At 40.9% G+C, this 25,574-nt stretch overlaps 1 protein-coding gene across 8 annotated transcripts in view; it reads left to right on the forward strand.

The window, feature by feature from the left end:
• Positions 1-25,574, forward strand: part of SULF1 (sulfatase 1) — a 193,190-nt gene that overhangs the window by 159,279 nt on the left and 8,337 nt on the right. For 6 of the 8 annotated variants that reach the window (XM_009213161.4, XM_009213164.4, XM_009213160.4 and 3 more), the window contains 6 exons: positions 812-908; positions 1,370-1,464; positions 1,769-1,834; positions 3,117-3,289; positions 11,633-11,775; positions 11,866-11,989. In XM_009213161.4, the coding sequence (XP_009211425.2) occupies positions 812-908; positions 1,370-1,464; positions 1,769-1,834; positions 3,117-3,289; positions 11,633-11,775; positions 11,866-11,989 (698 nt within the window). Of the gene's footprint in view, positions 1-811; positions 909-1,369; positions 1,465-1,768; positions 1,835-3,116; positions 3,290-11,632; positions 11,776-11,865; positions 11,990-13,896; positions 13,931-25,574 lie in introns of all 8 variants that reach the window. The other 2 variants (XM_003902844.4, XM_003902842.4) reach the window with 1 other exon arrangement.

Consider the following 25,574-nt stretch of genomic DNA (forward strand, 5'->3'; position numbering starts at 1 on the left):
CTAACCAATCCAGATCACAGAGAGGGCCTTGGAAGTCATGGAGATGGGGAAGGGAGATGATTCCCTCATAGGTTTAATGAACTCACTTTGTTCTTTGGCTCCTTCCAAAGTCTACTTACTCTCTTGATTAGGAAATGTTTTCTTTCTGAATTTATTAGCAAGATCTTTGTTTTCTCCCTAATTGTATCACTTTGGGGAGATGGGGCACTGTGCACTCTGCCAGAATTTTTATCTCTGAGGTTCTGGCCTCCTGGTGCCTGAAGTTGGTATAGTTACATACTAACGGGTTTAGACCAGAATGCATTTCTCTTACATTATTGCTTAACCCCACATCCCACCTGCTGTCTATCCTTGGGGCTGTATCTTTACTTCAAAACTCAGTAGGGTACTTAGGGCACTCTCTTTTTAACAAAATGAGTGGAATGAATACTGCCCTTCTGAATCTGCTTTTCTTCAAATAAGCCATTTGCATTGTGATGTGAAAGGTCCTCCCTTTTGTTCTATATCTATTTGAACTTGAGTTTTCTGGTGGTGTCCTGTTCATGGGGTTGTGAGTATTCAGAACTGCCTTGAAAAGTGGTCGTAGGGATGATCTTAGTCACAGAGCTGTGACACCATCCACCCATGTGACATTTTGTCCTCACTGGTGGCTAGAACATATTCCCATTGATGCTGGTCTTGGATCAGCTCAACAGTTACTGCCTGTGTCAACATTAAGGGTTTTGAGGATTAAAAGTTCTCTTTGCGATCTTGAGTGTTTTCTACTGTTAGAATATAAACCTATTTGACATGGTTTTGGTTTGTTTTGCAGGTGTTTTATTCTTCCCAATGACACGATCCATTGTGAGAGAGAACTGTACCACTCGGCCAGAGCGTGGAAGGACCATAAGGCATACATTGACAAAGAGGTTAGCCGTGGCTGTGTGACTGTCAGACATATTCCAGACTCACACTCAGCCCGCCAGCCCTGCAGTGCCTGGTGGGACATACCATGGATACACATCATCTATAATTATGTGAAAAATACGAAACAAAGTTATTTGTCTTTCTCCAGTGATTTAATGGTAGTCCTACTGAAAACAATATAGAGTGTGAGAAGAGACTGGGAACTGACTCCATGGCCTTTTGAAATCTCTGTGAGAAAAAGATTCCGTTATAAATGAGGAATCTGCTACTGTTTATCTGTAACACATGGGTTGGAATATAGAGTCTATATAGACATATTTTATGCCCAGTTTGTTTCTATGTTAAGTATCATCTCAGATGAATAGCTATTATTACAGAACAGAGAAAACAAGGTGAAAAGAAAAGTACTTTGTAAAGAAAATCCTGATCTTAACATGTAATTGCTTGAAAACATGTTTTCCAGATTGAAGCTCTGCAAGATAAAATTAAGAATTTAAGAGAAGTGAGAGGACATCTGAAGAGAAGGAAGCCTGAGGAATGCAACTGCAATAAACAAAGGTGAGCTTGTTTCCATCCATGCTCCACTTTCCAAATTCATTTTTACACAAGCCAGAGGCATTAGCACTGGGCTCATTTTTCTCTTTTACCTATAGAATGTATTGTCATAGAGTATGATAACCTAAGCTATTTAAGTCAAATTAAATATGCTTAAACTTAAGCAGGAAGTAAAAAATCCCATTCAGCTAAAATACTTACAACATAACTGCCTTCCTTCTTTCTATTTTGCTTTCTTTTTATAAAATGAACACTTTGATCCAATGCAAGGTTATGAAGGCTCACTTTTTAATCTTCTCACCTGCAGCTATTACAATAAAGAGAAAGGTGTAAAAAAGCAAGAGAAAATAAAGAGCCATCTTCACCCATTCAAGTAAGTAACTCTCTGTTTTCCACATTTGCTGGAAGTCAATGAGTGTCCACTTGGCCCTTCAAAGAGGCTGGAGGGACCCCTGTGTTCCCCGCAGTGCCGCTTCAGAAGAAGTAGACCCATCTAGGAGGGCACCTAGCTCATGAAGTTGAAAGCAAAGCCCCACCTCACCAAGGGACCGTAGCAGTGCTCTTGGCATCCTTTGTCAGGGAGCCATGCTGAACTCCACTGTCATTCTGTGAGTGCTCCCTACCTGGCAGATAGGACCAGTAACTAGATTTTACTCCATGCACTGGTTTCTGTGGAGAGTGCTTGAGGGTTACAGACTCTCTCAGTGCTGTCGGTGTTCTATAGAGTAGCCTGGAACAGTGCTGAATTGTGAAAGTGGGAAGAAACATAAATGTTTTTAAATAATAGCAAAATTTGCACGTGCAGGAGATTTAGTATTTAAACCTCAACAAAGTTTAAGCTTTTTATATACAAAATAAATAAATAATAATTCTAAAAAATAAAGGCTATCTAAACTTGTTTAGTAGAATTTGTCAAAGAATTTTTTAAACCTTTTAATCCAAGCCATCTAGTTCAACTAACCTTTAACTCAATGGCTGATTGGTACTTGGCTGCCAAAATAAATAAGCCATTTGTCCAAAGAGTGTGGCTAGCAGGATCCTCTCATTCACATTGACATTTATTTCCATCAATGTTTCCATGCACAGGAAGAGGAAAATGTTGGTCCTCTTAGGTTCAATAACGTCCCAAGAAGCTGCCACTGAATTCATTTTCTTCAGTATTCCTTTCTCTCTCTCTCTCTTTTTTTTTTTTTTTTTTTTTTTTGAGACAGAGTCTCACCCTGTTGCCCAGGCTTTAGTGCAGTGGTGCAATCTTGGCTCACTACAACCTCCACCTCCTGAGTTCAAGAGATTCTTGCGCCTCATCCCCTAGTAGCTGGGACTACAGTTGTGCGTCACCACATCCGGCTAATTTTTATATTTTTAGCAGAGACAGGGTTTCACCATGTTGGCCAAGCTGATCTCAAACTCGTGACCTCAAGTGATCCGCTCTCCTCAGCCTCCCAAAGTGCTGGGATTACAGGTGCAAGCCACTGTGCCCAGCCTATCTTCACTATTCCTGATTCTATTTTAAGTCCGTCTATACAAATTGAAGGTCGTCCATTATCTCTTATCAAGCATCTAAATATTCTTGCAAGACTCATAGCAACAAGCCTACTTTTAATTGAGAAAGTGCCTTCTGAACACTCAAAAAAAAATCCCTTCTCTTGGAACAGGGAGGCTGCTCAGGAAGTCGATAGCAAACTGCAACTTTTCAAGGAGAACCGTAGGAGGAAGAAGGAGAGGAAGGAGAAGAGACGGCAGAGGAAGGGGGAAGAATGCAGCCTGCCTGGCCTTACTTGTTTCACGCACGACAACAACCACTGGCAGACAGCCCCGTTCTGGAACCGTAAGTTGCTTGTTCCAAATGCCACTTCCTGCCGCCATGCAGAGACAGCGACTCAAAACTTAGATCAGAAATTCAGCAGCGTAAAACCAGGAATCTACAAAGATTCAAGAGAAAGGCATCATATTCTACTCCATACTGGAAACTCAAATGATTTTGCCAAATATTACTGTTTTCTTTAAATTTTTTCTGGTATTTTGTTTGGTAATGCCAAGCTTCTCTCTGGGTTTTTCCTCCTGATGATGTTATTTCACATAATAGCCAGCACCTGGCACAGTTTTTACCCAGTAGGACTGTTCTACAGCTAAATAACGCAATGGATGAACATCCCATAAATGGGTGAAAAATTTTGTCCCAAATAGATTTTGGTTCTGCTTTATTTCAAGTACATAAGCGTAATAAAAGGAAGTAAAAGAATAGTAAAAGCCTCTTCAGTGCAGGGCCCATATTCTACTTATTCTCGGTCCACTTCAGTACCAGCACTAGACTTACAGAATAATAGAAACTCTACAAGATTATTTGGTTTTACATTGGATTGCTAAGGATATGGAATAATAACATTTGTGCACTTTTTAAATTAGTGCTTATATTTTCTTTAGTGGCTTGTGCACATTATTCACTGAGGCCATATAGAAGTAATAACCTACATTCTTACAGTACATCCTCTGATTGAAACTTACCAGCCTACAGAGTAGATGAAACACAGAATCTTCTAACTGAGAAGCTCACTAGAGACCACCTGGGCTACTGTTTCTCAAACTGGGATTTGGAGACTCCAAAGAATTGACAGACCATTCTTAGGGGGATCTAGGGCTTGTCCAGGAGACTTTATGTTTTCCCTTTCCATTTTGATGTTTCTTGATTTCAGGGTCCATGTTTGCATTTCTGTTTAAAATCACATCAAGGCTGAATGAACTCTTAAAGTCACGGCATTTAACTTTTAATATAGTTTCTGAAACTGTGGTGTGGGAATCCCTGAGGGTTATTCAACTCGCTGGGGACAGTAACTGGGGACACAACATTTAGCAAGACACTTTATTTTCTGTGCTCATAATATATTTTAATGGGGTACAGGTAGAAAAATAAAGGAAAGTAAATGAAATAAAATAATTATGAGTTGTAGTAATGCTATGAAGGAAACAGTGATCGACGTTTTTAAATGGGACCCTTTCAGAGAGTGTGGGGAAGACAGGCCTTTGAGGTGAAATTTAGGCTGAAACCTAAAGGATGGGGAGAAGTGATCCCCGTGGGAAGGAGCAGGGAGCGTGTCCAGGCAGAGGGAGCACTGCAAGTAGAGGTCCTGAGGAAGTCACGCCTTTGGTGTATCCAGGACCGGAAGCTCCTTGAAAGCTGAACCATTGCAAAACACAAGGTTATAGTTGCTTATGGCAGAAGGAGGCCCCTCATACCTCTCTCTGCTTTTCGCCATCTGAGTTGAGGCCATCCTGCTCAAGCCACCACCATTTCTTACCTTGGCCACTGTCAGGCCTCCTCTGTAGCCTCCCAGGCTCCCCTCTGGTCCTCACCAGTCCATCCTGCTCAGAGGAGCTAGGGTGATCTTTTAATGACACCTGCTTTTCTTAAGCTAAAGAGCAGAATCCCTTCACCTGACCCCAGAAGGCTGAGGCTGCAGTGAGCTGTGATCGTGCCATCACGCTCTAGCCTGGGCGATAGAATGAGACCCTGTCTCAAAAATAAAATAAAATATAGCAAAATCCTTAACATATCCAACAAAACCCCACATGCTCCTATCCAATCCTACGCTGGGATCATTGCCTCTGCTCTTGCCTGCTTCCGCCACTCAGCTTCTCTTTATTCCTCAAACATCTCAAGCTCCCTCTTGCCATGGGATCTTTGCGCTTGTTTCTCCTCCCTGGAAGGCTCTTGCCCACAGCCCCGTGCCCAGCAAATACTACTCACCCTTCAGACCTCAATTGCGGTGTCACTGCTTGTGGACACCCTCCCTGTGCCTCAGACTAGGGTCTGCCCCTTTGATACGCTCTATCAGCAAGCTCTGCTTTTCCCCCACGGGGCGTATTACATTTATAATCATACAATTTTTTACATTTGTTTCTGCTTGACTGTTGTCCTTTCCACTAGACTGTAAGTTTCTCAAGATAAGAAACCATGTCTGTGTGACACTGTATTCCTGACCCAAAGGAATTGCTTAGTTAATATTAGGTGAATAAATAAACAAGCAAGCAAGCCACCCTGTCCAGATCAAATCAACTCATATCAATTGAACAAAACTTTGAGTGCCTGCCGCTGGGGGTCACTGTGCTGGTGAGTGAGGACCGTGCCTGCCATCACTCTGCTCTTATACACAGGAGCGAATTAGGAACTGATCCCATTCAGTACCAAATTTGATGCTCCTTCTGATACACAATGTATGCTTGGTGCTCTGATATTCTAGGGCAACGGCTTCCAGAATTTCTTCCCAAAAAGCCACAGTAAAAAATGCACCTTATATCAGGATCCTATACACGTATGTACACATACACAAGTATATATGTGTATCTGCATGTATACGTAATATATATACTAAAGTAAAAATTTCAAAAAGTAATACTATGTGTGCTATGCTTTAATATTTTTATCCATTCTATTACATATTTTAATAATATTATTGCTATATTCTTCATATTTGCTATGTCAACTTAAGCCCTTGGCATAGTAATATTCAATAACATGAAAAAAAGAAGAAAAGTCAAATCCATCCAGGCACAAGATCCTCCAATGCAATGGTCTCTAAACATTTTTTTATTATGTACCCATATCAATTTTTAAAATAAACACACCATCTATATTTAATTACACTACTATACAAACATGCCTGTGTATTATGAAAATATACCAAATAAACACTCCACGCACAGAGATTCATGTCTGTAATCCCAGCACTTTGGGAGGTCAAGGTCAGAGGATCAGTTGAACCCAGGAGTTCAAGACCGGCCTGAGCAACATGGTGAAACCCTGTCTCTACAAAAAATACAAAAATTAGCCGGGCTTGGTGGTACACGCCTGTAGTCCCAGCTACTCAGGAGGCTGAGGTGGGAGGATCACTTGAGCATGGGAGGTGAAGCCTGCAGTGAGCCATGATTGTACTCCAGCCTGGGTGACAGAGTGAGACCCCATCTCACAAGAAAAAAAAAAAAAGAAAAGAAATAAAAAGAAAATACACAAAATAGAAATTTAAAGTTTGAGATAAAGATTAAAAAATAGTTTTTAAAAATAGATTTCATATTCTTTGGAGGTCCCAAAACGTTTGTTCTCACTTATTAAAGAATGCTTAAGGAAAACAAATCTCAGTGTCCCACTTCACAATGCAGTGAGACATTCAGTTTATGTTTGATATGGAATCTTAATTGCTTTCATATGAAAGGTGACTCAGAAAGATTTTCTGCTTCCATAGATGTGCTTCATGTCATGCTGAGTCAATCAGGACATTTTTTTTTCTTTCTTTCTTTCTTTTTTTTTTTTTTAAGACAGAATTTCGCTCTTGTTGCCAAGGCTGGAGTGCAATGGTGCGTTCTCAGCTCGCTGCAACCTCTGTCTCTTGGGTTCAAGTGATTCTCTTGCCTCAGCCTCCCGAGTAGCTGAGATTACAGGCAGCCACCACCACGCCCACCTAATTTTTTTGTATTTTTAGTAGAGATGGGGTTTCACCATGTTGGCCAGGCTGACGTCACCTAAGATCACTTAACTTCAGGTGATCCACCCGCCTTGGCCTCCCAAAGTGCTGGCTTATAGGTGTGAGCCACCGCGTGCCTGGCCAGGACATTCATTTATTTATTTATTTTATTAATTTTATTTTTATTATATTTTAAATTCTGGGGTCTATGTGCAGAACGTGCAGTTTTGTTACATAGGAATACACATGCCATGGTGGTTTGCTGCACCCATCAATCTGTCATCTACGTTAGGTAATTTTTAATGCCACCATTAACTAAGTAGTCATCTCTACTGAAATTACACTATTAAATGTCTATTCTCCCTGAGATTGATCAATTATTCTTGCAAATACAAAGGTATTGTATTTGTATATTTCATGAAACAAGTTTAAAACCCTTTTCAACTGTTAATTTGGAAGATTTCTACACAGATTAGAAAATTTGGATTCCATGGTTTTTAATGTATGTAGATGTGAGATAAATGTTCACCTATAAACAATATGTTATAAATAACATATTTAGAGATCTTTTAATGAAAAGTCATATAATGATGAAAGCATTTTCAATCATCCATTTTTAAGATATTATCTTTTCTTTGCCTATATTTTATCTAATCTGGTTCATTCAATTCAATTTAGGATTTTTTCCCCACAGCTACTCTTTCAGGTCATTTCCTAAAAGCTTTAGGTCTTTCTTTGAAATAAGCATATGTAGTTTGTTATCTGATTTGTTGATATCAAATCTCAAGTATTAAGGCTTTTTAATGTTTTAATATAATTTAGAAGTTCTCTAGAATAGATGGTTTTTATTAGGTGACATTCCTAGAATTATTGTCATAAGTTATTATAAATGAGGTAACATTTTATTTAAAAGGTGCATGTCTATTACAAAGACTGTTTGCATTAAATAAAAGATCAGAAAGGATATGAAAAGTTTAAGAGTATAAAAGTTGGCTGGGCACAGTGGCTCACACCTGTAATCCCAGCACTTTGGGAAGCTGAGGCAGGTGGATCACTTGAGCCCAGGAGTTCAAGACCAGCCTGGGCAACATGGTGAAACCCTATCTCTACAAAAAAATATGAAAATCAGCCGGGCTTGCCTGTAGTCCCAGCTACTTGGGAGGCTGAGGTGAGAGGGTCACTTGAGCCCCGGTGGAGGAGGCTGCAGATCACACCACTGGGTGACAGAGTGAGACCCTGTCTCAAGGGACAAAAAAAGAGAGAGAGAGAGAGAATATAAGTTTTAAGTTGGAGAACATAATGTGTAAAAAAAAAATTTTTTTTTTCTTTTTGAGACAGAGTTTCACTCTTGTCTCCCAGGCTGGAGTGCAATGGCGTGATCTCGGCTCGCTGCAATCTCCGTCTCCTGGGTTCAAGCAATTCTCCTGCCTCAGTCTCCCGAGTAGCTGGGATTACAGACGCCCGCCACCACGCCCGGCTAATTTTTGTATTTTTAGTAGAGACGGGGTTTCGCCATGTTGGCCAGGATGGTCTCGAACTCCCGAGCTCAGGTGATCTGCCCACTGCAGCATCTCAAAGTGCTGGGATTACAGGCGTGAGCCACCACACCCGACCGTGTAAAAATATTTAAATTAGCTAATCAACTTAAAAAAAAAAAAATCATTCCTGGAGGGAGAGAGGGGTGAATAGGCAGAACACAGGATTTTTAGAGCAGTGAAATTACTCTGTGTGATACAACAATGGCAGATAAATGTCATCATGCATTGTCCAAACCCACAGGATGCACAACACCAAGAGTGAACCCAAGTGTAAACTATGAACTTTGAGTAGCAATGATGTGTCAATATAGGCTCATTGATGGTAACAAGTGTGCCACCCTGGTGAGGGATGTCTATGGTGGGAGAAGTTATGTATCTGTGAGGACTGGGGTTATATGAGAATGCTCTGTAGTTTTCACTCAAAACTGCTCTAAAAAATAGTCTATTAAAATAATTTTTTTAAATCATTTCTGATCCATTGTTTAAAACATCTCTTTTAGCCTAAGGGGACAGATTTAGTGTGTCTGATACTGCATAGGACAGCAGAGTCTAGTAATTAAGAGTAAACTCTTGGCCGGGCGTGGTGGCTCATGCCTGTAAGCCCAACACTTTGAGAGACCGAGGCAGGCAGATCGCTTGTGTGTAGGAGTTCAAGACCAGCCTAGGCAACATGCCAAGACCCATCTCTACAAAAAATAAAATACTAGCCAGGTGTGATGGTGCATACCTGTAGTCCCAGCAACAGAGGAGGCTGAGGTGACAGGATCGCTTGAGACTGGGAGGTCAAAGCTGCAGTGAGCCTTAATCATGCCACTGCACTCAAGCTTGGGCAAAAGAGACACTGTCTCAAAAAAAAAAATGTAAACTCTGTAGCCAGATCCCGGTGCTACCAGTTGTCAGCCGTGTGACCTTGGACAAATTACTTAACATCTCTGTGCCTAGGGTTTTTTCATCTGTTAAAATGAGGATGATGATAATAACCTCTGTCTCAAGAAGTGGCTTTGAGGATTAAATGAGTTATAGTGCATGCAAAGTACATAGTGCACAAGGAATGCCCATCACGTGTACCTATCCTATTAGGTTGGTGCAAAAGTAATTGCAGTTTCGGACTCATATCTGGGCTCAAACACATCTTTATCAACCAAAATAGGAAGCATTACACTCAACACATTTTTGCCGTAAGAAATAAGCTCGTTTATTCCTGTAGCATAAAAATTCATGCTTCAGGATTCAATGAACTCTTGGAAAGCATTTTCTACATTCTTTTGGTTGTGGAAGAGTTTTCCCCACAAAAAGTTGTCAAGATGCTTCAAGAAGTGGTAGTCGGTTGGCAAGAGGTCAGGTGAATATGGCAGATAAGACAAAACTTCGTAGCCCAATTCGTTCAACTTTGGCAACATTGGTTGTGCCACAGTCAGGCATTGTCGTGGAGAATAATTGGGCCCTTTCTGTTGGCCAGTGCCGGCTGCAGACATTGCAGTTTTTGATGCGTCTCATTGATTTGCTGAACATACTTCTCAGATGTACTGGTTTGGCCAGGATTCAGAAAGCTGTAGTGGATCAGACCAGCAGCAGACCACCCAACAGTGACCATGACCTTTTTTGGTGTGAATTTGACTTTGGGAAGTGCTTTGGAGCTTCTTCTGGTCCAGCCACTGAGCTGTTCGTCGCACATCATGGTCTGATTGAGAAATGGTTCGTTGTTGTTGCATAGAATAAGAGAAGACAATAGTTCAAAACGACGATATTTTTTATTTTCCCCTCAGCTCATAAGGCACCCACTTATCGAGCTTTTTCACCTTTCTGATTGGCTTCAAATGCCGAATGACCATAGAAGGGTCGACATTGAGTTCTTCCGTAACTTCTCATGTAGCCGTAAGAGGATCAGCTTCGATGATTGCTCTCAAGGTCGTTGTCAGCTTCCAATGGTCCACCACTACGCTCCTCGTCTTCAAGGCCTTCATGTCCTTTGCAAAACTTGTTGAACCACCACTTCACTTTACGTTTGTTAGCAGTTCCTGGGCCAAATGCTTTGTTAATGTTGCAAGTTGTCTCTGCGGCTTTACAATCCATTTTGAACTGGAATAAGAAAATCACTGGAATTTAGTTTTTGTCTAACACCATTTCCATAGTCTAAAATAAACATAAAGAGCAAGTAATACGTTATTAGCGAAAAAAAAAAAAAAGAAAGCAAGAAATGCCCATTAAAATGATTAATACAACCACATTTATTTAAGAATGCATTCCAATATCAAACAGCAAATTTCAACAATGCAAAAACCGTAGTTATGTTTGCACCAACCTAATAGTTGTTTTAAAAAAATTTTTGCTGGGCCAGACGCAGTGGCGCATGCCTGTAGTCCCAGCTACTTGGGAAGCTGAGGATCACTTGAGCCCAGGAGTTCTAGTCCAGCCTGGATAACAGAGAGAGACCCTATCTCTTAAAAAAATATATTTGTTAGGCAGCACATTTCTGAAATTCAAGAAAGGTCAGCAAATTTGGAACATGTGCCCTTTTGTAAACAGAAGAGTGGGTGAGTTGATTATAAATGGGACATCTCTTCTGCATACCTTCTACAAGTTAACCAGGGGGCTATGTAGTGTAAAAGATGTTTGTGGTCACAGCCTAGCTCAGGTTAGAGTGTTGCAGAGACCATCCCAAATCCTCCAGGCTGGGCTCAAGGCTTCTCTAAATCCTTCTTTGTTGCAAAATCCCATCTTTTCATGCTTCGTTGGTGACACGTGGCCATCTGCCATATATAACAAGTGAGGGTACTAGTTCCATATCTTTATTAAATAACCATTTTTCTTTTTAAAAAAGAGAATAAATAGAAATTCTGATATTTTTCTTCTCATACTTCCCCCACTCACCCCTCTTTGGAAACCACTGCATAACAGAGCTAAGGGGAGGATAAACTAATATGCCTGAAATTTTACTTTAGTCTTCAGCCTATAAGAGATCACTATCTTTTTCCCCATTTTCACCTAGTTTCACAGCAAATTTACATGGCGGGGGGAAAGGTATTATTATTCTTAACATGAAACCACAGTATTTATAAGAAAGAAATTGTGAACTTTAAAGTGTAAAGATAAGGGAACACTGGAATGGCAAGCCTGCCTCTGCCTAAGGTTTTTCACTCTTTTTGTTTTGTTCTGTTTTTCTTTTTTACCCAACAGTGGGATCTTTCTGTGCTTGCACGAGTTCTAACAATAACACCTACTGGTGTTTGCGTACAGTTAATGAGACGCATAATTTTCTTTTCTGTGAGTTTGCTACTGGCTTTTTGGAGTATTTTGATATGAATACAGATCCTTATCAGGTAAGACAATATATGTTCATTTTATGAAGGTTGTTGAAAATAGGATAACCAGACATAAGCTTAAATAGATTGTCCTGTCTCTATTCACAGCTCACAAATACAGTGCACACGGTAGAACGAGGCGTTTTGAATCAGCTACACGTACAATTAATGGAGCTCAGAAGCTGTCAAGGATATAAGCAGTGCAACCCAAGACCTAAGAATCTTGATATTGGTAAGGAAAAAAAAATAGTATTTTTTCTATTTTACCTGGAAAATTCTTTGTGTTACTAAGCTTTCTGCCTTGGAAACATTTAATTGCACAGAAATATATAGTTCAAGATATTTAGAGGAGACACTTTCCAGGCAATTCTAAATACAATTTGATCTCTCAGTTTAGCTCTGGGTGTACTAATGAAAAACTTAATCCACCAAAAGATTTGGTGAGCATTTCCTTCCAATATCTCCCACAGGTCTATTCTATTAATAAACCTTGATTCCTGATAGAAGCATCTGTTGGAAGATGAGATGAAAGCATTGGGGATTTGTTTGTTATTGCCATCAACAGTCTGAAGATATACTCTAAGTAAACCAGGATATTCTCTTTTTTTAAGAGAACTTTGATGGAAAGACACAATGCTCTATTTCTGCTATCCCAGTTTGGAGTTCCCTTAGTTGGATTCCTGCCTATGACACTGAATTAGATTTCTTTTGCCAATATTTTTCATCTGAAACTAGAGATATTGGAGCAGTTCATTAACTTGGGATCTAAAAATATAAGAGGGTCTGAATGGAATCAGCCAGATGTTCCTTCCCTGCTCTGTGTGTTAAACTGGCTTATTTCTCCTTTGTTTCATGGAGATGCAGTTCTTTTCAGTGTCCACCCCAGCTCTTTCTTGGTTAATGAAAATACTCATTTCTTCCTCATGATTTCTGCAGAAATGTAAATACCAGCTCTCCATACAAGGAAGGAGAAAGACTTAAAACCGGCAAGGGCATGGACCTTGGCATGGCATGCCGGCTCCAGAAGGGTGAAGAGCTGAACTCCCAGGCATTTGGGTGCAGTTTGCAGGAGCTTTTTGTGGTGCCGCTGGGTTTTCTCTGTGGGTCTGGTGCAGAGCCAGTGTCATCAGCAGTAAAATGGGCAGCTTTCTGGGTCACATGCCTTGAAGGGGGTAGGAATTCCCATCCCAGAATGATCAACAGCACCAGCTGTCATCTCCGCCACTGTAGGGTCACAAAGGCTTTTGAGTTCTGGGAGTCCCCTAAGAAAATATAAATCCTCAGTTTTCAATCAACACCTCGCAGTTAACACTTAGTGGAATCAGTTGTCAGTCAAGAGCAGACTGGACTTACAAAATAGGTCTTTTGGTCACTGACCCCACTCAGCTCAAATCTTTTCAAATATCCTGCTTATCTGTTGACCTTTTCCACAAATCTGACCAAAAAGAAAGAAAGAAAGAGGAAAAGAGAAAGAAGAAGAAGAAAAGAGAAAAGAAGAAGAAGAAGAAAAGAAGAAAGAAGAAAGAAAAAAAAAGAAAGAAAGGAAAGAGCCTGCAAAGACTAGGAATCGTAACCAACCATTAGAGGCACTAGAAATGCTATACGCAGATATTTCTCCCCAAAAGAACACAGGGCTTTTAGTGGTGGTGACATAACAACTCTACTTAGTGAAATCTGATCGAGTCCCTTAATGGTGAAATGATACACTGGGTGGAGCCAGTTAGGCTGTTTCACTTTAAGCCGTCCTCTCCACCTTCCAGACTGTTCCTACGGGAGATGATTATTAGCCCGTTTTTTTCCCCAATGTTTTGTCTAAAAATAACCAAAATTTAACTTTTCCTGAGAATTACATGGACTTTTGGAAGTACCTTTCCCACTGCTTTTAAGTGGGCTCTCCTCCCTTTAACACCCACCCATTTTTTTCATATGAACTCTTTTTTATTTTAAATCTTTTCATTTATAGCTTTCAATCCTCATTTTGAACCTAATAGGAAATCTCTGTTGGGCTTTAACACTGTCTGTATTTAACACCATGTGTTTCTTTCTAGGATTTAGATGTTGTGCATGGAAAACTATATAGTGAATGGTTTTATAAGTTCTAAAGCTAACAGAAATTACTCTTGTATTTTCCTATATCAGGAAATAAAGATGGAGGAAGCTATGACCTACACAGGTATTCACACTTTTTTATTCTTCTCGGCAGCTTCTTCCCCAATAATTGCATGATCCAGTCATTTCCACTAATTTTTGTTTCTTACCGTGTTGCGCAGAGCACAGCTGTGGGTGCATGCTTGTTCTAACAGCATTCTCCACCACGTTTTGTCGTTGATCACAGATCTATCATTTTGCTTTTAAATCAGCTTACTGTCCCATCAAGATGTCCCAGAGCATTTACTCACTCCCATGCTTGTTTGCTTGTTGGATGATGCTTTTAAGCATGGAATCATGTGAAGGAAAAAAAAAAAAAAAAACAGAATGGCCTTTGGGAGCCCCGAGAGAGGGGAGGGGAAGTTTATTTTCTTTGTGGTACTTACACATTGATTTGGTGGGGGAGCTTCACGAAAATGGGTTAGAGATTTTTATTAAATATAGCATCAAAGGCACAAAAGGACTAATGAGAATTTTAAGAGCATTCTAAGGCCAAAGTTGGAGGAAACAAGGAATTTCCTTGTTGATGTTCATTCATTAACTTTGGTGGTGAAAAGCAGCAGCCACAAGATTCCGAAAGCTCTGCAGAGAGGTGGTGAATAAAGAGAAGGTGCTGGGAGTTGGGGACAGAGTACCGGGAGTCAAGACACTAGTAAAGGGACACACACAGTGGCTCACGCCTGTAATCCTAGCACTATGGGAGGCCAAGTGGGAGGATTGCTTGAGTCCAGGAGTTTGAGATTAGCTTGGGCAACAAAGTGAGACAAAATAATTTTTTTGACTAGGCAGGTGTAGTGATGCACACCTGTAGTCCCAGCTACTCAGCTACTCGAGAAGCTGAGGCAGGAGGATCGCTTGAGCCCAGGAGGTTGAGGCTGCAGTGAGCTATGATAGTGACACTGACCTCCAGCCTGAGGAACAGAGAGAGACCCTGTCTCTAAAAATAAATAAATAAAGACACTCAATAGTCTCAACATAGCACGGAAACAACACACAAACATTCCATAAACAACCCTCAGCCCTGTCATTTTTATCCCCCTCCAACCCTCATCCATCCCTCACTGTGCTCCTGAGGGGGGACACACACTCCTGGTGGCCATGTCACTTGGTCACCTGGCAGTATTCACCATTGCTAATTTTCTACTCTGAGCACAGACCTCAGGCAGGTCTTCCATCTGAAGCAGCTGGGCACTGTCCTTACCGCCTCTGCTGAGGCAAAACTGAGGCACGGACGTTACCAGTACCCTAGTTAATGGATCCACTTGGGAGAAAAACATCCATCAAAGAAGTGTGAACTTCAATGGTGCCATCTATATTAATATCTTCTTTATCTATATTAATCTTCTTCATCTGTATTTATATCTTTAAAATTAATATACCAAAGAATATTTCTGTTCCTGGCACCCTATTCGGCCGCTCTAACCTCCAGAGCTATGGTCTCAGAGGCTTCCCTTTAGAGAACAGGTCATTCGTCCAACAAGAAGCCAAATGACAACAGGAAAGGCGATGGGGCAGATGAAAACAAAGGAAGCTGGACTTTTGGGGATATGTTATAGCCATTTATGTATGTCTTCTTTTTTCTATTTTCTCTTGTTCTTCATCTTAACTGTCCTCAGTCTGCCCCACACCAACCCTGTGTCACTCCCAGCACACATAAGACACAGCAGAAGACCCCACCCTTGAGCTGGTCTCCCTGGGGCATGGGCTGATGAGGTAATATCCCGCACACTAGGGCGATCTTGCCTGCCTCCCACTGGTCACATTAAGACATTTCCAAAGTGTAATATTATCAATGGACTTATCTCTAAATATTGACTTTACAGTTATTTTATGAGACACTCAATTTATAGCGAAGGGATTTTCAGTCTAGTGTCGTGAAAGAGATAAAAGGGTGTTCACAGATTATTTAAGACATAAGACTGGTCAGGGATGAGTCAGAGAGTCATTCTTCATGAAGTCACCCCTGGCCAACTTTGAAAGGAAGAATGTTTAACTGCTCTTTGGGTGTAAATGACAAGCATCTGGGACCCTCCCCTTCCCTGATCCCTGCCACCACCACTCAATGGTCCAGATAATCAATTGTTTCTGAGGTCATTTTCACATAATCTTAGCAACTTTAGTTGTTGAAAGCATATGTGCAGGGGCAACATGGTGTTACCTGTTGCTTTTTTCCCCTTGTAAGCTCCTTACCAGAGAACAGATCTAAGGATACTTTATAACTCAAAATAACTGGCATTTTCAGACTTTGTCATATCATAGCCCACAAGGCAAGCCATCTTTCAGTGGATATCCAAGTGGCAGGCAGGAAATCTTGACATGGAAAATATCTGCCTAGTCACACCTGGGAATTCACTAAACACCCAAATGCAGTGTTTGATGTGGCCTTACCTGCTCCTTATATCTTATTGGATTGAATGAGAACAGATGCAAAACAAGTATGTACAGAAATGCCAGGAAAAGTACTGTCTTCCAACGGGGTCCAACAGCTCAAAGCCCTCCATTGATGGAGCCACTTAGGAGGCTTCAGTGCCTTAATTATTTCAGATTTTGATAGTTTTAGAAAACTAATTTAAAAAAAAAGATTTTTATCATGAAATTTAATTACAAAAGACTGAGAGAAATGATAAGAACCAGATCTGAAGAATTTGAAATTTGAAAATTCAACAGAGCATTTTAAAAAATGTATCCTGTACAAGATGAACTAAATAAATGTTTATAAACTGCCTTCTTTTTGGTGGATTTTCAAAAATTAATCTTCATACTTATTTAGAGGATTTTTATAAAGCAAGTTTTTTTTCTTTCTGTTGCTGTTCAATTTCTTTCTTTTCTTTTCTATCTTTTCTTTTCTCTTCCTTTTGCTGTTCCCAGTGCATGAGGCAGGAGGGGCACCTGAAATGCTTTATATACTCACCCTGGTCACTTTCCAGTTAGGACAAGCTCAGAGGGAGAGCACAGCTTAGAAGGTGGCACTCATGACTCAGGAAATAATTTGTGGCTGATTTGAAAGCAACATCTTCTAAGTGTGTTGCAAAATATAGAAAATCAGCAGGTTGATGGGGTGTTTATTTTTCCCACTGCGTATGAAAGCTGATGCTGCTGCCCTTTGAGGGCCAAGAGGAGCTCCTGGCAGCCATGGCCATGTGTCCCGTGGCTTGGTAGGGCAGACGGTCAGTTCTTGGCGGCCTTCCTCTGGCAGGGCTGCTTCCTGATCCTCTGCTTCAAGCCTCTGAGCTGTTAGGCCACCCTGAGCTCCACCCTCAGCAGCCACGCTCTGACCACATTGCTTTTGCTTATTTTGATTCATCTCCCCCATAGTGACAGTGTGTGCCAAAGGTGGCCATGGGTGACACAGCTGTGTGTTAGTGCCATACAACACTGTGGTCATGGGGTGGCCGCTGGAGCCCCTGACTAGTTTGAGTTCAAATCCCAGCCTCCCTGGTTGGCATGCTTAGAACAGACCCTGGCAGGGGCCAAGCCCCAGTAAGTGGTGGAGTCATTGGTAAAGATAATACCAAATGCAGGACATGTATATGAATGAAAGAGTATGGAAAAGGGAATTTCAGTGATATGAATTCCAAAGCGTGTTAGTATATTTTATAAGAAAGACAAAAAGGTATTCATCAGCACCACTAATCTCCATCATCAGTCCTCTCAGGGACTCCATCTTATTTTAAAGCTGTCTTACTAGCACTTTTGGACTTTTCTGTTTCAGATGCTCAAACAAGAGATGGGGCAGGGACAGGGTTTTGGGTTAAATGGACTGGAGGTGAGATTGGCCCCCTAAGGTGTTGAGGAGACTTGGGGTGAAGATCGTTAGGGTGTAGGTCAGAGCCAGAGCCACTGTGTGCACAGAGGTGTGTCACAGAGCAGCCAGTAGGCACCAAAATGCAACCAAAGCTCTGCCATGAGAGCTGGGTAGTGGCAGGGGTGACAACAGTGGCTACCCTGGTAAGGTTAAGGTCAAACTTGGTTTAGTCTAAGTTGTCAGAGTATGTTCATCATTTTTCTTACCTTTCCAATAGTGACCCTATTCCAAAGGCCTTGTTTCTTGTGCCATAGAAGAAACTAAACTATAGCACGTGCAGAACTCCTTAAGATCCTCCCCAGACTGCAGAATGAAATGTATCTTTAATCAGTTTCAATATATAGGGGGAAAATGTGTCCTCATTCATCCATGCAACAAATGAAGACAGAAAGAATCTAAACGACCACCTCTGTGCCAAACGCCGCCTTCACCCGGAGTGCAATCTGGTGTTAGAATGCACCATGCAAAGTGCTTTGACCAGAAATATATGGCGCCATAAGAGCCAGGGGAGGGCTCCAACCCAACCCTGAGGAATCAGAGGAAGCTTTCCAAGGAGTTGGCATTTATGCCACATCCTGGAGGCAACAGTGCGGTGATCCAGACACAGGATGGAAAAGGAAGTCAGTCCAACCAGAAGGCAAGACTCGTGTGGGGACTTATGATCAGTTCCGTGACGGTGCAAGGGAAGGAGAAGAGAAGAATTAGCTGAAAAGGCAACCAGGGCCTATTTTATGGAGCGTGTTATATGCAGAATGATTATATAATTTATCCTCCAAACAGGGATGTTTTGACCATGGGGGAGGAGTATTAAAAATAGTTAATTAGGCCGAGCGTGGTGGCTCACACCTGTAATCCCCACACTTTGGGAGGCCGAGGTGGGCGGATCACGAGGTCAGGAGATCGAGACCATCCTGGCTAACACGGTGAAACCCCGTCTCTACTTTAAAAAATGTAAAAAATTAGCCGGACGTGGCGGCGGGCGCCTGTAGTCCCAGCTGCTCGGAAGGCTGAGGCAGGAGAATGGCGTAAACCCGGGAGGCGGAGCTTGCAGTGAGCTGAGATCGCGCCACTGCACTCCAGCCTGGGCGACAGAGCGAGACTCTGTCTCAAAAAAAAAAAAAAGTTAATGATTTATATCCATTCTATATAAATATTGTTATGTATTTGTTCACCAATGAACTAGTCAATAGATCTATAAAACAGCTGTATTTAAAACTATTTTTTAAGCTAAAATATCAAAAATTCTGGACAAATGCCAAACTGAACAGGATACCAGTACAGCAGATACAAACTGGGACCATCCCAGGCAAACCAAAAATGTGGTCACCCTAGTTACATGCTACATCAAAGGATGTACTCTCTGTCCTAAAAGCAATTGGCAGACATTCAAGAGCATTAAACTGGGAGAAATAATATGAGAGGATTTGGGCTGATCAGATTAGGTGACATAAATAGTTATGAGAATAGTTTTGTGAGTCACATTGGTTTGTGGGTCAGTTCTGGCTCCATTACGTCCCAATTTGAGGACCATTTGCTAACAGTATTACAACACTTACTATGGTCCAGCGCTCTTCTGAGTGCTTTCATATATTAATGTATTTAACCCTCTCAGTAACTTTGTGAGGTCAGTACTATTATTATCCTCATTTTTTTTTTTTTTAAGACATGGTCTCACACTGTCACACTGTCGCCCGGGCTGGAGTGCAGTGGTGCCATCTTGGCTCACTGCAACCTCCACCTCCCAGGTTAAAGCAATTCTCCTTGCCTCAGCCTCCCAAGTAGCTGGGATTACAGGCGCCTGCCACCACACCCAGCTTATTATCCCCATTTTACAGATGAGGAAATTAAGCCACAGAGTGACTAAATAGCTTTCCCAAGATTACACAGCTGATAAATGGTGAAATTCAAACCCAGAGAGTCTGGTTCTAGCTGCGCTGTTAATCTCTACACTATACTGGTTCTCTTGGACAATTTATTTAACTTCTTTTATTATGGCTGAATTTTCTCATCTTTAATAAGGTGATAATACATATACATAATAATACACAAGGATTTCATGAGATATTACCTGAAAAGTAAGCCCTGAATTCATGTTATTGTATGACCGATGTTTGATAATAAATTTGAATAGTGAGTGATAAATTGTATCAAAGAGCCCTGGAATTTTTTTTTTTTTTTTTTTTTTTTAGGTGGAGTCTTGCTCTGTCACCTAGGCTGGAGTGCTGGAGTGCAGTGACACAATCTTGGCTCACTGCAACCTCCACCTCCCGGGTTCAAGCAATTCCCCTTCCTCAGCCTCCCTAGTAGCTGGCACTACAGGTTCAGACCATGATGCCCGGCTAATTTTTGTATTTTTAGTAGAGATGGGGTTTCACCATGTTGGCCAGGCTGATTTCGGACTCCTGCTCAAGTGATCCTCCCAGCTCAGCCTCCCAAAGTGCTGGGATTACAGGTATGAGCCACTGCGCCTGACTGAGCCCTGGAATTTTGAAGGACATTTATCTTCACATTAATGGATGATAAAATTGCAGTTTTTAATGTCAATTCCATATTAATAAAGAAGAAAAGTTATATGCATTTACCGATAAGTGGATATAATCAGCCATTGACCACACACAGGTAGTCATCTATAAATGACATATATATTTATTTCTATTTTTAGACTATCTTTATGGTTGAACATTAATTGGCTTTCATTTGTAAAATAAATAGCTATTCCTGCAATTCATCTGTAAAATTAAGTAGGTTAGAAATTTATGGTCTTCTGATTGCTCTGCCTGTGGAGTAACCATTCTTTATTCCTTTACTTTCTTAATAAACTTACTTTCACCTCACAAAAAAAAAGGCTAGGCACGGTGGCTCACACCTGTAATCGCAGCACTTTGGGAGGCCGAGGTGGGCAGATCACCTGAGATCAGGAGTTCGAGACCAGCCTGACCAACATGGAGAAACCCCGTCTCTACTAAAAATACAAAATCACCCAGGCATGGTGGTGCATGCCTGTAATCCCAGCTACTCGGGACGCTGAGGCAGGATAATGGCTTGAACCCGGGAGGCGGAAGTTGCAGTGAGCCGAGATTGCACCATTGCACTCCAGCCTGGGCAACAAGAGTGATACTCCATCTCAAAAGAGAAAGAAATTTATGGTCTTTTTTACTAAGGCCAATTCTGATTTTGGTGTCCTGCTAGTATCCAAAAGCAAATTGTAAATTGGCTTTTTGATACTGGCAGGACACCAGAATCAGAACATCTGAAATTTCAAAGCCTCAATCAAATTCCATTTCAAGCTAAAACATACTATGTTTCAAGTAGCACGAAAATCACGCAAGTTGAATACCAATTTGGTCCAAATATTGGAAACCCTGTGCTTTCAGAAGCAAACAAACAAAGAAAAAAAAACCAAAGAGCTCAGCAAAACATGGAAGGGCTTAGGAGAAAGGAGCAGATATATTAATGCAGATACTCTGTTCGGGCTCTTTCCATTGTGAAATTTAAATTAGCACCATTAGAAATGAGACTTGAAAGAGAACAGCTATATTAATTAAAATATCCTGCCAGATAGCAACAAGAAACAAACTATATATAAGGCTTTGTGATTTTCTGATGGACCCATTTCTTGCTTCTTGAAACTGTAGACACCTGGCCCGGTGAAATTCAATTTGCTACTGAGCACAGATACCCAGAATCAAGTATAGATGATGCCATAATGGAGGGGTTCACACAACCCAGGGGAATGGCCAGAGAGGCTCTGTGGAGGGGATGATGCTTAATCTTGAAGGCTGAGATCTGGCTGGGCTAATGAGTCAGGGAAGTACATTCTAGAAATAAATACAAACAGGAGAAAGCCTGGTACTTTCAGGACTTTGCACTTGTTTCTGTGGCTGGTACAGAGGTGATGTGTCAAAGGGGAAGAGAAGAGACCACAGAAGCTGCAGAAGTCAGCCTGTGTCTGCAGAAACAATCCCTTCTGCTTCTTATGACATCATCAGCACCTGTTAATTGTAACACTGCTCCAGGTAGAGTTAAAATTCCAAGCATGCATCATCTCTTAAGTTACCCATCTGTGGAATATAGCATGATGTAATTATGTGGTTAAGTTTTTAAAAGTAAGTAAGTGTCATCTAGAAAGGAATGTGACTTGGCTTGTGACCTGGGTATGTTCTTGAATTTCTCTTAGTGGATTCACGGCTTTTCTGTTTCCGGGATTGGGGAATAATTACCTGTAACGTGAAATCATCTACATTTATTCTGAAAATTCACCTGTCAGAACAATCCTATCTATACCTTTTCTCTCTGAACAAAGAGCTTCCAAATGACCCAAGAAAAAGGTTTCCTTTTTTGAGCTGAAGACAGGCAGAAACCAGGAGACACATGGAAAATTTAAGTTCTAATATCAAATAAGTGTAACTTTCTATTTTGATAAAACTTTACATTTACAGAAAGGTTGCAAGAATAATTTCAAGAACTGTTACCCCATTTGCTTTATTGTTTTTTCTTGTTCTTTCACTCACTTTCTCCATGTATACACACACCTTTTATTCTGAATCATTTGCAAGTAATTTGCAAACATCATTCCCCTTTATATATAAATGGTTTAGGAGGTATTTCCTAAGAACAAAAGCATTCTCTTATATAACAGTCATGCATTTATCAAAATCAAGTAATTTAACATTGTTACAATGCAATTGTCGAATCCACATTTCATGTTCAAATGTTAACAATTGTCCCAATAATGTCATATTCATCCTTTTTTGCTTTTCTGGCCTGGGATCCAATCCAGAATCACACATTGCAGGAAACTCACCTCTTTCGAGCATCCATTTATCTGGAACAGTTCCTCAACTTCTCATTATCAGTCATGATATTTTAAAGAGTACATGCCAGTTATTTTGTAAAGTGTCCCTCTATTGGGGTTTGTCTGACGTTTCGTCAGGATTGAACTGAAGCTGTGGATTTTTGTTAAGAATACCACATATTGTGCTCTTGGGATATCTTATCAGGAGCTGCATGACATCTTGGTGGTATTACCTTTGATTACTTGGCAAAGGCGGAGTTTGCTAGGTGAAGCCACTATAATTTTTTTCTTTTTTAATTAATAGGTAATTCATCTACTAGCTTTTAAGGCATTCATGATTCCATGATTCATTTCTGCCTGAATCATTTGTTGTTACCATGATAGCTGCAAATGATGATTTCTCCCACTCTGTAATTCCTCTTGCTTTGTTGTGTTTTTTTGGTGGTTGTTTTGTTTTTGTTTTTTGTTTTTGTTTTTTTTTTCTTTTTTTGTGAGACAGGGTCTTGCTCTGTCACCCAGGCTGGAGCACTTGGCTCATTGCAGCCTTGGCCTCCCAGGCTCAAGGGATCCTGCCACCTCAGCCTCCCAAGTAACTGGGATTACAGGCACATGCCACCACACTCAGCTAATTTAAAAACAAAAAAAAATTTGCAGAGACAAGGTCTCACTCTATTGCCCAGGCTAGTCTCAAACTCCTGGGCTCAAGCGATTCTCCCAGCTCTCAATCTCCCAAAGTGCTGGATTACAGACATGAGCCACCATACCTGGCTCCTCCTGCATTTCTTAGGTAGCATTGTACTGTAAAGAAGAGATTTCCCTGCCAGATGTGGAGGCTCACACCTGTAATCTCAGCACTTTGGAAGGCTGAGGTGGGAGGAATACGTGCTTGAGCTCAGAAGTTCAAGACCGGCCTGAGCGGCATAGCAAAACCTCATCTCTACTAAAAATACAACATTTAAAAAATTAGCTGGGCATAGTCCCAGCACCTGTAGTCCCAGTTACTCAGAGGCAGAGGTTGCAGTGAGCTGAGATAGCACCACTACATTCCAACCTGGGTGACAGAGTCAGACCCTGTTTCAAAAATATAAAAGAAGAGATTTTCCTCCTCTCCTGTGTATTTATTTCTATCAGTATGAACTCAGATTCTCAGTTTATTCCATGGATATTCTCTTGCTATCACTATTTATTTTGATGATTAAAGTGTCTTAGATTTGGCCACTGGTGTCGCTGCACCTGAGTTCCGTGTACTTTTGAAGCATCCTCATCATTTTTTGACCACCTCATTGCTTTCTGGCCTAAAGGCCTGTTCCAGGTTCATCTTGCATTTTTGCCACTCCATATCTGGAAGCAGCCATTTCTCCAAAGGGCCCCAGTTCCTTTTAAAGGGGAATGGCATTTGAACACCAAAATCTGGGTCTGAGGTTAATAAAATTGCTGCTGAGGTGTCTTGGCATATAGATCCTTTTGCTGAATAGAGCTAAGACACACACGTGCATCTATCAACATCTATTCCTTTTTATTTTTATTTTATTTTTATTTTTATTTTTTGAGATAGAGTTTTGCTCTGTCTCCCAAGCTGGAGTGCAGAGGCACGATCTTGGCTCACTGCAACCTCCATCTCCTGGGTTCAAACAATTCTCCTTCCTCCCCTTCTGAGTAGCTGGGATTATAGGCACCTGCCACCATGCCCAGCTAATTTTTGTATTTTTAGTAGAGACAGGGTTTCACCATGTTGGCCAGGCTGGTCTTGAACTCCTGACCTCAGGTGATCCGCCCACCTCGGCCTTCCAGAGTGCTAGGATTATAGGCATGAGCCACTGTGCCCAGCCTTGACATCTATTTTTGTACCTACAGATATGTAGAGATACGTCTAACTGAGTGAACTAATACTTCCAATATAATGTTACCCTGCTCCTGATTTCAATTAAAATGCTTTTAGGGTTTCTCTATTAAATAGGAGGCAAGCTTTAGGACTGAGTTATATATAGTTTTATTGTGCTAAGGAAATAGCCATCAGTCCTTTTTTTTAGTGCTTTTATCTTTAATGAATGTTGGATTTGTCAAAAAGCATTTTTTATCATCTATGAAGATGATCAGATAATTATTCTCTTTAGATCTGTTAAATTATTATTGTATATTATATTAATAGATTTAGTAAGAATGAATCCTTTCATTCCTGAAATAAATTCCACTGGGTCATTGTGTGTTGCTTTCATAATATTGAATTCTGTTCACTAATATGTTAAGATTTTTGTATCATATCTTTAAAAGATACCAATCTGTGATTTCATTTTTGTTTTTACTGGCATTATCTCTTAGATATTATATTAGTTTCCTATTGCTGCTGTAATAAATTACCACTGTTCCTTTAAAACGACACAAATTTGTTCTCTCGTGTTTCTAGAGGTCAGAAATTCGAAATGAATCTTACTAGACTGAAATCTTCTGGAGGTTCAAGGCAAGAATATCCTTGCTTTTTTCAGTTTCTGGAGGCTGCCTGCATTCCTCATTCATGGTCTCGTCCACGATCTTCAAATGCAAAAACGTAGCCAATCTTCAAATCAGTCTCTCCCCCAACCCACACCTTCATCTGTTTTCTGGGGTCACATCTCCTTCTCTAACCCTCCTTCCTACCACCTCCCTTTCCCTTTATAAGGACTCTTGAGATCCCACTGGCCCCACCTGGATACTCCAGGATACTCCCACGCCCCAATCTCAGGATCCATGACTTAGTCACATTCGCAGAGTCCCTTTTGCCAGGTAAAGGAACTTGTCCATAGTTTCCAGGCATTTGGATGTGGACGTCTTTGCTGGGTGGAGTCCACTATTCTGCCTATCGCAGCTATCAGTGTTATCCTTTCTTCATAAAAAGAGTTTGGAAGTCTTCTTGAGTTGTCTGCTCTGGAACAGTTTATCAGGATTCTCTTTTCATTGAAGATTTGGTAAACTTCTCCTGTGAAAGTATGTAGACCTGATGCATCTTTGCAGAGTGGTTCTTTGGGCTTTCTTTTTCTTCTATGGAAACTGTTCTATTAAAGCCTTCTATCTATATTGGGTTGTTAAATCAAG

The sequence above is a fragment of the Papio anubis genome, chromosome 8 (genome assembly GCF_008728515.1).
Source record: "Papio anubis isolate 15944 chromosome 8, Panubis1.0, whole genome shotgun sequence".
Lineage (NCBI taxonomy): Eukaryota > Metazoa > Chordata > Mammalia > Primates > Cercopithecidae > Papio > Papio anubis.